Raw genomic sequence first — 15,967 nt, 5'->3', positions numbered from 1 at the left:
AAAGCTAATACTACTTTAATTGTGCTTTATTTCACTCTTCTCTTCCCCACCCCTAGTTCCTTTTTTTTTTTTTTTTCTTGATTGTTTACAACATTGACTTGCTGTGTGAGCTGAGCAAGTCCCTCCTTGCATGGGCTGACCCCTTCCCTAACTCACAGGGGTAGGGAAAGGAGCAATGATTATGTGGAGCTTAAACTCTTTAGAGAATAAGTGAAACTGATCCAGACACCACCCTGAAGGCCTCTGTTGAACATGGTAACAGTCCCCAGAGGGGTGAGCGCACTGAGGCTATCACGTTACCACGGGGCCGCAGCACGTGGAAGACGGGGTTAGTAAAGACATCTCTGGAGGGCCTCCTACCACTGCTTTCCATCACACTTCTCTGGTCCGCTCCACTTCAACCTTCTAATGCTACCCACAAGCTCAGTGTTCCTTCCTCTGCTTTCTCAGAATACCCTGGGACTGCCTCTCATTTCAAATACAAACACTGCAGCATGACTTCTCAGCCCTCTGTTATCTGACTTTTCCTTCCCAGGCTCACCTTTGTGACAGCTCCCAACTCCAGGCTTCCACCACCCTAAGTTACCAAGAGTCCTTCACTCCCCACCTACTCTGTACTTTGTGCAATGACGCGGGTCAGGAATGGTCTTCTGGGAGAGCATCTTTGCTACTCAGCTCCATCAGTGCCCTTCTGTGAAGCTTCCCCTGTCCCTGACTGCTGCCTCAAGTAGAATGAATCAATTCTTCATTTGTGTCACTGAGCCTTGCACATAGCTGCATTATTGTATGTGTTGTTCTGTATTGCAATGCATAGATATCCATTTCTTCCACTAAAGAATATCCTTGGGAGAGTAAGTGACTTATTATGTCCTCAGCACATGGCAGAGTACCTGACACATATTAAATATTCAGGATATGTTTATTGAAGTAATTAATTAATGTAGACAGCTGGCAGGAAGCTACCTCCTGTAACATACTCAGACAGGAGAACACCAGGCTAGACATGCAATTGGCTTAAAAGGCAGATGAGTTAATTTATTGGTTTTTATCAGTGCGTTGCATTAATGGCATTACTGACGAAAACTAGTAAATTAATTCATCTACCTTGTAAGTTAACTCCACGCCTAGCCCTGTGTTCTTTTGTCTGGGTGTGTCATGGGAGGCAGCATCCAGGCAGCTGTCTAGGTGATTGGTTGATTGCCTATACTAAACTAAATACTGTGTAAGTATCAGAGGGTCCAAAATGATGAAGACACAAGCCCTGCTCTCAGTTCTCCCATTTTGGAACTTGCATTACTGCAGATCATCAGAAACACACTATACTTCTAAGCCTGGAGTAATGTTACTCATTGTGAGTTATAATAAAGCCCAACAGGGAGAGCTAAACATCTGCTAGCAGGTATCTTAGTCGTTGCATCAATCATTCCTCTCATGCCTCTCGTGGGCTGTTTGCTCTTCTATTAAACGACACCAAAGTTCTTAACTAAATGATCTGTGTCCCCCTGCTCTCCTCTTGAAGCGCCAAGGACCCTTGGTTAATTTCAGACCTTTACTGGGTAGACTATATTGTTGCCACTTTCTCAGCTTTCCCAGCAGAGCTGATGCTTAGTGCCATCTCCAGATCCTACTTTGGCTTCCCTCCTCTTCCCCACAGGGCGAGCTACTACAGAAAGGGAGGCTGTGCAATGCTGCCAGTTAAGTGGATGCCCCCAGAGGCCTTCATGGAAGGAATATTCACTTCTAAAACAGACACATGGTAAGTCTTTCTGCTAGCACACTCCAGGTTTCCCTGAGGCCGTAAGGTGGTGCTCCTGGGCCAAATGATTCCATACACTTAAGCCAGGAGCCCCTGTATTAGTAGGGAGGGAAAAGACAAGAAAGTGGTTCTCTAATGTGAGCATATATCAGAATTCATAAAGACTTGTTAAAATTCAGATTATTGGACCCTGCCCCGGGAGTTTATGATTCAGAAGGTCTGGGATCTAGCTGAGAATTTGTGTTTCTAACAAGTCCTGGAGTGATGCTGCCATTGCTGCCTGGAGGACCACACATTAACAGCCGCAGGTAATTTTAAATGGCCCATTGAACCCGTACCCCTCACAAAGTACAAACACACACACCCCCCCCCAACAAATGGAGTCTTTTAATTGCATTAAACCCCGAAAGGATATAACAATGACAAAATTTGGGAAACTGGGAAGTCATGAACAAGTGGTGCCTTACTGAGAAGACTAGAAAGTGACCATCTAAACCAACAGTCCAGATGCGGGAGTGGGGCTAGCTGCCTCTGCCTGAGAGCCCCAGAAAGGCCCAGAAATTGAAGGTAGGGGTGTAGGCCAGGCACAGTTGCACACACCTGCAATCTCAATACTTCGGGAGACTGAAGCAGAAGGACTGCTTGAGCCCAGGAGTTCAAGACTAGCCTGGGTAGCACAACAAGGCCCCATCTCTACCAAAAATTTAAAAATTAGCCAAGCAATCAGGCTGCCCACCAGCCAATGTCTTACACAGAACTTCCATTGGCTTCTTAATGTCCCATCTTAAAATATTAACAGACAGCGAACAATCAACAAACATTTGAGAAAAGATTCTAATCTGAAGAAAACAGACATATAACATGGAATTTGGAAGAAGAATAATGTAGAAAGTTTAGGAAAACTTTTTTAAAACTCCAGAAGATCAGAAAAACTATGGCAACCATAAATGGAGGACAAAAGGTTATTTTAAACAATACTTATAGGAGGAAAAGGAAATACAAGTGTGATAAGAGGCGCCCTCAAGTAGATGGGCATGGCTACCCTGAAGCCTGTGTGGGCTGCATGTTCTCACTTTCTTCCAAAGAGTACAAAGCTGGGGCAGAGGGGAAAAGAGAAACTTTGCAGTGGAGGGACCTGACAAACACGACCTCAGCCAGGTGCTCAAGGTCAACCTCAGCAGTGATAAGTCTAGGGCCAAACATGGTGGCTCATGCCTATAATCCCAGCACTTTGGGAGGCTGAGGTGGGCAGATCATCTGAGGTCAGAAGTTCGAGACCAGCTTGGCCAACATGGTGAAATCCCATCTCTACTAAAAATACAAAAATTAGCTGAGCATGGTGGCACATGTCTATAATCCCAGCTACTCAGGAGGGTGAGGCAGGGGAATCACTTGAACCTGGGAAGTGGAGGTTGTAGTGAACTGAGATTGCACAACTGCACTCCAGCCTGGGCAACAAGAGCAAAACTCCATCTCAAAATATAATAACAGTGCTAGGTCATGTTGCCAGTATGTACCCCTGATGTGATGAAAATGATGAAAATGGTACTTTAACCTTTGTGGTCTTCTTCCTCCCCACATCCCATAACCACAGTCTAATCATGAGAAAAACAGACAAATCCCTATTGAGGAATATTGTACACACTCCCTGACCAGATCCTCAAACCTGTCAAGGTCATAAACAAGGAAGTCGGAGATGTTGTCATAGTCAAGAGAAGGCTAAAGAAACAGAACAACTAAGTGTAATGTGATATCCTTGTGGGATTCTGGACTAGAAAAAGGAGATTCAATGAAAAGCAAGGAAATCTGAATAAAGTACGGGTTTTAGTCAGTAATGCCTTGTGGCTCAGTAATTGTAACAAGTATACCATACTAATGTGATGCTAAAAACAGGAACCGAGTGTGAGGTATAGGAGAACTCTCTCTATTCACAGTTTCTTCCAAGTTTGAACTGTTCTTAAAAAAAAAAAAAAAAAAAAAAATCATATTATTTAAAAATTTGATGACAGAAATGCAAAAGTAATGAAAAGGATAGAGTGTGAAGCTAAATAAACCTTCCAGAAAATAAAACTATAAAGAGATGGGAAATAAAGGAAAATATAAGAAAATTTTATTTTAAAAATGAAGGGGAGTAGACCAAAAAGTCCAATTAGCTGACAAAATAGGGGCCCCAGAGAGAAGGAACAGAGGAAGTGAGGAGAATAAAAACATCAGAGAAACAAGTCAAGATTTCCTAGCACAGGACATAAATTTCCAGAATGAAAGAATTCACCAAGTGCCAATCACCATGGATAAAAAGGACACATCCTCATGAAATTTCAGGCCAATGATGATAAAGATCCTGCAAGCTTCCACGAAGAAAAAATTTAAAATTAATAGTAAAAAAAAAAAAATAGAAATAAAAGATAAGGAATCCAAATGGCATCAAATCAGTTAACAGCACCATAGAAAACTTAAGACAGTGAATGAATGAAGATCCTCCACATTTTGAAAGCCTGGTGTTGAGATCATGTCATAAGATAGTGCGGCCATGATGGCCAAAGCTGCCTTTCTACCATGTTAGATAATGAGAGCAAGAGCCTTTGCTGTTTTTACACCAGTGAGATCTGGTTTTAACCTAACCCAGTGGCTCTCTGAGTGTGGTCCATCAGCACCACCTGGGAACTTGCTGGAACTGCAAATCCTCAGTCCCCACCTCAGGCCTGATACAACAGAAACTCTAGGGGTGGGACTCCACAATCTGCCTTTTAACAGATGATCCTGATATGCAGTGAAGTTAGAGCACCAGCAAACGGTGGGGGAGGGGGGGGCGGGAGGGGGCGGGGGGCGGAATCCAGAGACAGAGAATAACTTAAGTAATTAAGTAATTGACCTGAGCATATGCACATCCTATGACCCAACAATCCTATTTTTTTAAGTATCTACATTAGAGAGAAGATGACACAAATAGACTTGGGGGAGGAGATATGTTCACTTGCAGCATTGTTTGCAATAGAGAAAAAGTAAAACAAAAACAAAATCCAACCAACTACCCCTCAACTAGGAGGTGGAAAAATTAACTGTGGTTTACTTATATCATGGAAAACTATTCAGCACTATAAAAGAAAACACTAAACCTTCATATATCAACATAGAGAAATCTCAAAAACAGTGTTCAGTGGAGAAGCAAATTACAAAAAGGAATAGGATGTCATTTATATATAACTTTATATAAAAATGTCTATAATACAGTCTTTATTGTCTGTGCTTTCACACATTGTTTAAAAATGTGAAACATACAAGGGTAGGATACAGTCTAACTTCAGGGGAGGGGAGAGAAGGAGGTGGGGACTCCCAGTCTCTAAGTCTTCATAAAGAAAGAGAGAACTGACACAAATAAGTCAAAAGATTAACATCTAGATACATAGATACTCTGTTCCTTTTTAAAGGTTAGATTGTTTCACAACTGAAGTACTTAAACAAATGACATAACTGCAGGGATTGGGAAGTGCTGTAAGACAATCAGGCAGAAGGAGGAGCCAGATTTTTTTTTTTTTTTTTTTTTTGCAGAGGTGGGTTGGGGAAGCTCCTTGCAGGAGGTAACTTCAATACCTGAAAGAAAGGGCAGGCCGTGGAAAGATCTGTGAGAAAGGCTTTCCAGGCTGCAGGAAAAGCCAGTGTGAACAGCCAGAGGTAGGAAGGAGTCTAGCTTGCTTGCTGAGGAATGAAAACAAGTCCCGGTGGTCAGAGCTAAGGGAGCCCAGGGCGAGTAGGAGTGGAAGAGATGGAAGCACCTGTCAGGGTTAGAACACAGACAGCCTTAGAACTCAGATGAGGGAATGTGGATTTTATTCTAAACACCATGGGATGCCAGTTGAAGGGTTGTAAGCAGGAGTGTGATATGATCTTTGCTTTTATTATTATTATACTTTAAGTTCTGGGGTACATGTGCAGAACGTGCAAGTTTGTTACATAGGTTTACACGTGCCATGGTGGTTTGCTGCATCTATCCACCTGTCACCTACATTAGGTATTTTCTCCTAATGTTCTCTCCCCCCAGTCCCCCCAGCCCCTGCTATCCCTCCCCTATCCCCCCCACTCCCTGCTATCACTCCCTTAACTCCCACCCCCTTACAGGCCCCAGTGAGTGATGTTACCCTCCCTGTGTCCATATGTTCTCATTGTTCAACACCCACTTATGAGTGAGAACATACGGTGTTTGGCTTTCTGTTCTTGTGTCAGTTTGCTGAGAATGATGCTTTCCAGCTGCATCCATGTCCCTGCAAAGGACATGAACTCATCCTTTTTTATGACTGCATTGTATTCCATGGTGTATATGTGCCACATTTTCTTTATCCAGTCTATTATTGCTGTGCATTTGGGTTGGTTCCAAGTCTTTGCTATTGTGAACAGTGCTGCAATAAACATAGGAGGAGATGATATGCAGTCAGAAAGAGTTCCGTTTGGGCGTGTTACATTGGTATCTTTGTAACAGAATGATTTATAATCCTTTGGGTATATACGCAGTAATGGGATTGCTGGGTGAAATGGTATTTCTAGTGCTAGATCCTTGAGCAATTTCCACACTATCTATGGTCGAACTAATTTACACTCCCACCAACAGTGTATAGAAGTGTTCCTATTTCTCCACATCCTCTCCAGCATCTGTTACTCCTGATTTTTTAGTGATCGCCATTCTAACTGGCATGAGATGGTTGGTATCTCAACGTGGTTTTGGTTTGCATTTCTCTAATGACCAGTGATGATGAGCTTTTTTTTATATGTTTGTTGGCTGCATAAATGTCATCTTTTAAGAAGTGTCTGTTCATATACTTTGCCCAATTTTTGATGGGGTTGTTTGGTTTTTTCTTGTATATTTGTTTAAGTTCTTTGCAGATTCTGGATATTAGCCCTTTGTCAGATGGGTAGATTGCAAAAAAATTTTCCCATTCTGTTGCTTGCCGGTTCACTCTAATGATAGTTTCTTTTGCTGTGCAGAAGCTATTAAGTTTAATTCGATCTTCACTTTAAAAAAAAAAAAAAAATCCCTCTGCCATTGAATTTATAGTAGAGGTGGTTATGTGAAGAAGGAAACCAGTTAAGAAAATCCTGCACATTGCTAGCTGAAAGAGGAGAGGGGTGTGGCTTGGAGGGAGCAGTGGAGGTAGTGAGATTCAAGATCTTTTTTCTTTTCTTTTTTTTTTTTTGAGACAGGGTCTTGCTCTGTCACCCAGGCTGGAGTGCAGTGGTGCAATCTCACCTCACTGTAACCTCCACCGCCTGGGTTGAAACAATCCTCTCACCTCAGCCTCCCAAGTAACTGGGATTATAGGCATGTGCTACCACACTCAGCTAGTTTTTGTATTTTTACTAGAGACGGGGGTCTCACCATCTTGGTCAGGCTGGTCTTGAACTCCTGAGCTCAAGTGATCTGCCTGCCTCAGCCTCCCAAAGTGCTGGGATTACAAGTGTGAGCCACAGTGTCCAGCCTCAAGATCAATCTTGAATGTAGAGTTAACAGGACTGCTGACCGTTGGATGGGAAGTGGAGGGGTATGGGATAACGGAATCAAGGATGACTTCTGTGGGTTTGAGCCTTGAACAAATGTATAACCAGAGGTGCTGCTGAGTTGGGAAAGAATGAAGGAGGAGATGGTGTGCGTTCAGAAAGAGTTCCATCCGGGCATGTTAAATTTGAGTTGCCTATTAAAATAGGCCAGTGAAGCTGATGAGTGGGCATCTGATATATCAAACTGAGGCTCAGAGAACTGCATGAGATCTTGGAATCTGCTGGATGGACATTTGACGATAGTAACTTTTGGCTCCCATTTTCCTAAGAGTACACCCTCAATCACACCTGGAGACCATCTCTTACACAATGGTTGTCTTTAATCATGACCTCCTTTCAGGTTATAATTAAAGAAAAAATGTAGCTTTTAAAGCCTGATACAGAGCAGCTTATTTTAAAATCTTTTTATCAGATTGTTATCTTTATTGATTCAAATGTTTAACAGTTTAATCAGCAATAATGTATGCTATTTCTATCCTTTCAGGCAGAGCAAGTTTAATATCAAAAGAAGTGAAGTTTTAATATATATATTTCTCTTTATTTGATTTTTAAATGCTCTAGTACAAAGTTTTGGGCTTTGTCGCTCCTATTTAGGACAGGCTTATAGGTGATGAAAGAGCCAAGTGGCATACAAAATACAGATTTGCCCTATCTGTAGGGTTTCTAGATGACCTACAAAGTGGCAGTTAAATTGAATTTCAGATGCACAGTAAACAGTTTTTTAATACAAATATTGGAGCATACGTATGCTAAAAAAATTATTTGTTGCTTATCTGGAACTCAAATTTAACTAGGTGTCTGGCACTGTTATTTGCAAATATGACAATCCTACTTACCCAAAATTATCAAAATTCTATGACCAGTACCACTTCTTGCTCCCTTGAACTCTAAACCAAGAAAATAAATCTCCATGTGCAGTTCTATTATGCTCTCAAAGGATACTATAACCTGTATCTCTCTAGAAAAGCAGAAAACATAGAGCTGTAATTCTTTAGGCCTTATTGCCAGTTTCTTGCTCATTTGATTTTGCCTAGTTTTGCCTTGAAGGGAAGTAAGACTGTCAAACACAAAGGAATAATATATGTGGCAGGCGATTTGTAGGTAGCAAAATCAAGAAATCTAATAATATATTCCAGTCTGTCTCAGATTAGTTGTATAATAATAACCTTTGCTTCAACCTTCTTACCTGAAAAATATGGAAAATATCTGCCCAACCCTTCTCACAAGAGTGTGTGACATTTCACAAAGATGATGACGATAAAAGCACGTCATGTTTCTTAGAGGACGGAGAAACTATGGTTTTCTACAATTTTTGTGGTAACATTTGCTAACCTTAGAAAACTACAACCAGACACTAAAAGATAGGCTTTGTCAAAAACCTAATCATTAGAGTCGTGGTTTAAAGTTTTTTACAGAATACAAAAGGTGATTCTGTTAGAACATGAAGAATTCATCTCATAAAAGTTATTTAAAACAACAAATGAGAAATCAAATACTTTTTAAAGAGAAAAAGAGAAAAATGCCCTATCAGATATTAAGACAAATACACAAAAAGTAAAACAGAATGGTATCAATGCAAGAAGCAGACAAATAGATGAAGTGGAAATATAGCCAGAAACAGACCTGTTTTTAATCACAAGTCAATGGGTAAGGAGGAAATTATCTCATGCATGGTGTTGGAAGAGTAGTTATTTGGAAAGCAAATCAATTTAGATCCTTACCTCACACTAGGCACCAAATAAAATTCCAGCCAGATTTAAGAAGAGAGGAAAAACAAACAAACTAGAAGAAGATAGCAAATATTGATCTAATCTTTGATGAAGGGAAGATTGTATAACTGTAAAATAAATAGAGGAAATCATGACATTCAAAAAATAGGTTTGACTATCTAAAAATAAAAACCTCTGGTATGCTACAAAGTAGCATTAGAAAGCAACTAATAAGGCCAGGTGTGGTGGCTCATGCCTATTATCCCAGCACTTTGGGAGGCCGAAGTGGGTGGATCACCTGAGGTCAGGAGTTCGAGACCAGCCTGGCCAACATGGTGAAACCCTGTCTCTACTAAAAATACAAAAATTAGCCAGGTGTTGTGGTGCGCGCCTGTAATCCCAGCTGCCTGGAAGGCTGAGGCAGGAGAATCTCTTGAACCTGGAAGGTGGAGGTTGCAGTAAGCCAAGATGGCGCCACTGCACTCCAGCCCGGGCAACAGAGTAAGACTCTGTCTCAAAAAATGAAAAGAAAAGAAAAGCAATTATTTGAATTTTTTTATAAAAGGTTAACATCTCTGACATACAAAGAGTGCCGGCAAATCAAAAAGAAAACTGATAAATTCCAATTTGTCCCAGCAGATAAAAGTGGGCAATTTGTAGGACAAGAAAGGGAACTTAATTAATAAACACTTGGGAAAACATTCAACCATGTTAATTATCAAGTCAATAAACATAATTTAAAATATTCTACCATTTTTTGCCTTAAAATCTGCAAAAGTTGTCACTATTAAGAATACCTAATGCTGTGAGAGTGTCTACCACGCTTTTACATGATGCTGATAGATGAATAGAGTAACACATTTGGACACCAAATAGACAATAAGTACCAAGAGGTTGTCAATATTCATATTATTTTGATCTCGTTATTTTACTAGAATTATCCTACATTTTCATTCAGTAATTATCCTGAATTACTAGATTATCCTATCTGGATTCAAGTTCTATGTTGAAAGCAGAGTTAACAGGACTGCTGACTGTTGGATGGGAAGTGGAGGGGTGTGGGAGAATGGGATCAAGGACAACTCCTGGGTTTTGGGCTTGAACAAATGCATAACCAGAGGTGCTGCTGAGCTGGAAAAGAATGAAGGAGGAGATAGTGTGCGTACAGGAAGAGTTCCGTTTGGGCATGCTAAATTTGAGTTGCCTATTAAAATAGGCCAGTGAAGCACGTGAGTGGGCATCTGATATATGAAACTGAAGCTCAGAGAACTGAAAGACTACAGAATCAGTTGGCTGGACATCCTAATCTAGTAATTCAGAGAATTTGTCCTAAGGAAATATTCCTTTTTAAACAATGCACAAAGAGGTTCATAGTATTTTAAATATTTTGAAAATTGAAAGCAATGTGGAAATAAGGCAAACTAACTACTCAATGGAATGCTTTTTAGCCACTAGCCACTCCAAATGTTGTTTACAAAATGCACTGGCATGGAAAATGTTTATACTATAATGAAATGTGCAGAAAAATCAAGGTTCAAAATTGCATATTGAATATAACTGCAACTAAGTGAAAAAAGTCTAAGCACAAAAATGACTCAAAAATTAATAGCGGTAGTCTTTTAAGGGAGCATCAGATGTATTTTCTCATTTTTTAAATGTTTCTACATTTTAAGAGTTCTCTATTATGGAAAAGGGTATAATGAAAAAAAAAGGTTGAAATTGTATGTCTGTGTGCCTGTGAGTGTGGGTGGGTGTGTCTATATCCATCTCCATGTCCTCTGTCTCGTGCCCAGGTCCTTTGGAGTGCTCCTGTGGGAAATATTTTCTCTGGGATATATGCCATACCCCAGCAAAAGCAACCAGGAAGTTCTGGAGTTCGTCACCAGTGGAGGCCGGATGGACCCACCTAAGAACTGCCCTGGGCCTGTGTATGACTCTTTTAGGAGCATTTCTACTAGTTACTAAGCAGTTTTTCTTTTCAAAAAATATCCAGAGCCACATATGCTTCTTTAAGATGAAGGGGCAGATGGCTGCTCCCTTTAATATGCCCCAAGATGGGAATGTGACTGCGACTTCAGTGAAACGGGTTGGTCTCCCAGGCCCTTAAAAGCAATGCCATCCCAGAAAAAGTATCCATTGTCTGGCTTTGGGCAGTGGACTCACCAGATCTACATTCCCCAAGCTCTTCCTGGGAATGTGTGTCCCAGGTCTCACCCCTGCTTCCCTACACCGTATGTCTGAGTCTCTTTCAAAGATTTCCATTCCCTGCAATGTCTGCTGCCCTGCCTGGCCCCCCTCACCTCCTTCCCACAAGCAAGGCAGATGGGAAATATAATTGGAATTTCTGTCCCAAAGTGGCTTTAATTCAGGAATGGAATGAGAGCAGCTGTATTTCACATAAACATCAGCATATCTGTGTTAGACACCTGTACACCTGCGCACTCTTCCTTGACCTATCAGCAGGGGGCAGCATATGCCAAGCACATGGGGCCTACATGAGTTCCCACTCTTAAATTATCCATGCAACCCTGGTCTCATTTGGAAAAGGGCTGGGAGAAAATATATGTTTCATCCTTGTGCTTCTCCTGATTTTAATTCATGTGATTACTCTTTTAGATACCGGATAATGACTCAGTGCTGGCAACATCAGCCTGAAGACAGGCCCAACTTCGCTATCATTTTGGAGAGGATTGAATACTGCACCCAGGTAGAAACATTTTCTCCTCTTGACCAACGTTTAGTCTATATGAAAAAGACTTAAAGATGGCAAATACCAAAATATGAACTAGGTCGAGCCAGAGTAGAAGATTTATGACCATGAGAGTGAATATTAATTTTCTCTAAAATGAAATGATTGGTGTCTCCATTTGCCCATTTTGTAAAATAAGTACTAGTAACTTCAGCACACGACGCAGTGCCAGACACACAGTAAGACTCAGGAATCAATCTACTCCACAAGAGGGGGCCCTTCTGGGGACCTAAAGTTCTATTAGTCAAAATTGAAGCTTCACAGAAGTATGGAACACATCTGCTCTCAATTAGTTGAGAGGCTGGCTGGAGAAATAACAACATATGAAATAATTAACTGCATATATATATATATGGTCAGGAGGATTAAGGGAATGAAATTTCAAAGTAATCTGAAGAAATTTTTAACATCAATAAGACTTGCGTATCATTCATACTGCACAATTCACTTTTGCGTGTTTTGTTTTATCCTTATTGAGGAATACAAAATATCCCCACCTTATAGATGAGGAGTTAAGGCTTGAAGAGGTTGTCCAAGTCAGACATTTTTCTAGCAATCCTGTGGGTTCCTACACAGATCCCTCTCCCATTCCTTCAGTAATGACTCTAAATGTTTATTTCTTTCTCTCCCTCAATTTCAGTAGACAGCTATGCTTCCTCCCAAACCAAGAGGGTAGAGATTATCATATGAGAATGCCCTTGTTTCCTCCCTGCCTCTCATACAAACTTCTCTGCCTCCACAGCCATTTACCACCTTCCTTCCCGTGCTCTCCTCCCCTTCCAGGCCAGCCTGGCTGCCGGCATCACCAGGCCTTTGTTCTGTCCAATCATCTCTCCCCTGTACCCGCTTTCTTTCCCTCTCTCAGCTCTCATTCTGCCAGGATATCTAATTCTGAGAATCTTTTAGAAGAGTCGATAAACCAGTATTTATTTTATTTTTGGGATGGAGTCTTGCTCTGTCACCCAGACTGGAGTGCAGTGGGGCCATCTTGGCTCACTGCAACGTCCACCTCCTAGGTTCAAGTGATTCTCCTGCCTCAGCCTCCTGAATAACCGGGATTACAGGCAAGTGTCACCATACCCAGCTAATTTTGTGTATTTTTAGTAGAGACAAGGTTTTGCCATGTTGGCCAGGCTGCTCTCAAACTCCTGACCTCAAGTGATCTGCCCGCTTTGGCCTCCCAAAGTGCTGGGATTCCAAGTGTGAGCCACTGCGCCTGGCCTACCCACTATTTCTTTAAATCCCCTCCTCTTCATTGTGACTAAAGACAGACACATTTTTCAAACTGTAGTCATTTTCTAGCCTCACTACTCCATCCTCTTATTCCTTCCAGCTCAGGTGGGTGGACTGGCATTTTTATCTATACAGACTTCCTATGTCAAGTTTTTGGGGGTTCTTTCAGAGAACTTTATTTAATGACATTAGGTTATTTTGTTGTCATATGAATGGAAGACACCCACTTAAACATACATACCTTCTTAGTATTTTTCTGAGTATATAGGAGTATATAATATCCTTCTTAAAAGGAGGCAGTTTTACACAAGCATATTTTAAATTATTCACTTATAGAAATTACTAAAAAACAGGGAACTAAAGAACTTTTTTAATGATTCAAAGGTAGTTATTTTTTAAACTCTTTTAATCATGAACATTAATGTGTTTTTCTGTTACTCAAGTAATCAGGGTCTTTTCTCAATTTGCATAAAATATTAATGACTTTCTCCAAATTTAATTTTTCTTCCACAAACTTTCCTTAAACTTCTGCCAACTGCTTCTATTCTTCTATGTTACAATCTATTATCGTGAAAATGATCTACCACAAAGTTGTTTTTATAAATGGTTTTCCTCAAAGCACTTCAGCATTTCCTGGGTTGTACAAAGGATCCCTCACATTTAAACTAGTTAAAGAACCCCTGTAGGCCCAGTGTGGTGGCTCATGCCTATAATCCCAGCACTCTGAGGCAGGTGCAACACCTGAGGTCAGGAGTTCAACACCAGCCTGGCCAACATGGTGAAACCCAGTCTCTACCAAAAATACAAAAATTAGTGGATGGGGTCCAGTAATCCCAACTACTCAGGAGGCTGAGGCAGGAGAATAGCTTGAACTCAGGAGGCAGAGGTTGCAGTGAGCCAAGATTGCACCATTGCACTTCAGCCTGGTGACCGAGCAAGACTGTCTCAAAATTTTTTAAATCCTGCATTATGGTAGATGCACATGTGATGATGTGGCACAGGAAAAGTTATAATCAAGTGTAAAGTACCCAAATGGAAATGGAAGGTAGCTAGGAAGAGAACAAAAAATCAATACTGTAAGCCAACATGGCATGTGCCTCCTCTCCTCCCCCATCCACCCCTCACCACCACTTAAGTCAAACACATAGACTTTTTTTTTTTTAAGTTGGAAAGATTTTACTGGAACAAGACTAGAATAATAATTTTAATGTTTGTTAAAACACACACTCTGAATGAAGAGACCCCCAAACAGGCTTTGTGTGAGCAACATGGCTGTTTATTTACCCAGGTGTGGGTGGGCTGAGGCCAAAAAGAGAGTCAGCAAAGGGCAGTGGGATAGGAGTTGGTTTTGTACGTTTGGGCTAAACAGTGTAAAGTTACAGAAGTTAAAGTTTAGGGCAGTTTTTTGCAAGCTGGGAAGGGGTCGTAGGGTGTGGAGTCACGAAGTTTGTCAAGGTCAGTTACAAAGTCCAGTGGCCTTGTCAGAATTTGAGCACAGTTATAATGAGAAACAATAGAAGAATGTCTCAGGTTAGTTAGGTGCTGCAGGGGCTGATCGTCCTTCAGTTTTTCATGATTTTCCAGCTACTTCAGGTTTTCTAATTCCAGAAGGCCCTCCAGAGGTGTATGTGTGGGGGTCACCATGCCGTCCACGGCGTGGTCAGACTCATATTCCTGTCTGTTTATATTAGTAATATAAAGGAAAAAGAAATGAAGAGTGGAAGGCAGTGGAATGTTAGGAAGGCCGACACAGAGGAGTGACCGGGTGCTGTTTCTAGGGCTTCTTCAAGTGGGATTGGGGGCTGCGTGGAAACCTAAAAATGGGAAAGAATTTAGACTGCTGGGAGATTTTAGGGCAAGGAGTGATATTGTGGAGTTAGAAGGAGCATTTGTTGTGTTGACTAATTGGTTATCGCTTATATACGATTTTGTGGGAATTGAGAGATTAATTGGAAAACACAGGGTCCAAATAAGAGAAGGAGAAAGATAAGTATCAGAGGACTAAGGATTGGAAGAAGCCATAACACCCAGTTAGAGAGTGTCCAGCCAGTCCAGCCAGGTCCAGAATACCCATTTGCCTGATTAGCGAGCTTTTGGACTCTTTTAATTTATTGATGGCATCATATACGAGACTGGACTGGTTTACATAAAAACAACATTCTTCATTAGGAATAGGTTAAGACCTCCTTTTTCAGCAGTCAATAAATCAAGACCCCTGCAATTTTGGAGGACAACCGCAGCTAGGGAATTTACTTGAGCTTGAAGAAGGGATAGTGATTGACTTAATTCTGCAATGCTAGCAGAGAAATCATTAGAGAGGCTACAGAGGTGATGATTGAAGTGGTAAGGCCTGCTATGCCTGTGCCGAGCACAGTAGTAATTCCTAACCACAAGTAAGGGGATCAGTGAAGTGACCCGCTTGTGTCATGTGGGGATTTCAAGGGGAACAGGGAGGCTTTTGTCCCCTTTGGCAAACTGAATTTTGGGAGTAAGGAAAACTAGGGTACAAGTGCCTGTCCAATTGGTAGGAAGGCAGATGTAAGAAGAACCACCACAGAGGAAAAAAAGCCCTTGGCTTAGACAGAACCGGAAGTGTCAACTGAAAAGGTGAGAAAGTGTTCTGAGGGGACTGGGGCTTTGGACCCAAATGCCAAGGGACCCAGCAAGGGCTGCAGCTGTTAAAGGTTGTAGTGGGGTTTGGTAGGGTGACTGCGGAGGAACAGCTCTTGTTTTCATGGTGTATGAGAAAGTGTGTGGCGTCTATATAAGGAGCCACTCACTTTGATTAACAAGATTGGGTATGAGCAGAGAACAGGAGCGAGATTAAGAGTGAGTATAAAAGAAAGGAAGAGGACTTGATGGGGTGGAAGAATTGGAGAGTTGCCTGCCACTGAAGATGATCTATCCACTCTAAGAGAATTAAGGGTGGCAGGCCAAGGGTAAAACCATGACTGCCTGGAGGAAAAGAAGTGT

General features: G+C 41.4%; 1 protein-coding gene across 1 annotated transcript in view; it reads left to right on the top strand.

The window, feature by feature from the left end:
- ALK (ALK receptor tyrosine kinase) overlaps window positions 1-15,967 on the top strand; it is a 752,988-nt gene that overhangs the window by 728,810 nt on the left and 8,211 nt on the right. The window contains exons 26-28 of the mRNA XM_064363964.1: window positions 1,655-1,756; window positions 10,806-10,940; window positions 11,629-11,719. Coding sequence (XP_064220034.1) covers window positions 1,655-1,756; window positions 10,806-10,940; window positions 11,629-11,719 — 328 coding nt within the window. The remainder of the gene's footprint in view (window positions 1-1,654; window positions 1,757-10,805; window positions 10,941-11,628; window positions 11,720-15,967) is intronic.

Source organism: Aotus nancymaae, unplaced genomic scaffold, assembly GCF_030222135.1.
Source record: "Aotus nancymaae isolate 86718 unplaced genomic scaffold, 86718_ANA_hifiasm-v0.15.2.pri h1tg000057l, whole genome shotgun sequence".
NCBI lineage: Eukaryota > Metazoa > Chordata > Mammalia > Primates > Aotidae > Aotus > Aotus nancymaae.
The sequence above is the reverse complement of the archived record's forward strand: the minus strand, read 5'-3'. Positions and strand labels throughout refer to the sequence as shown.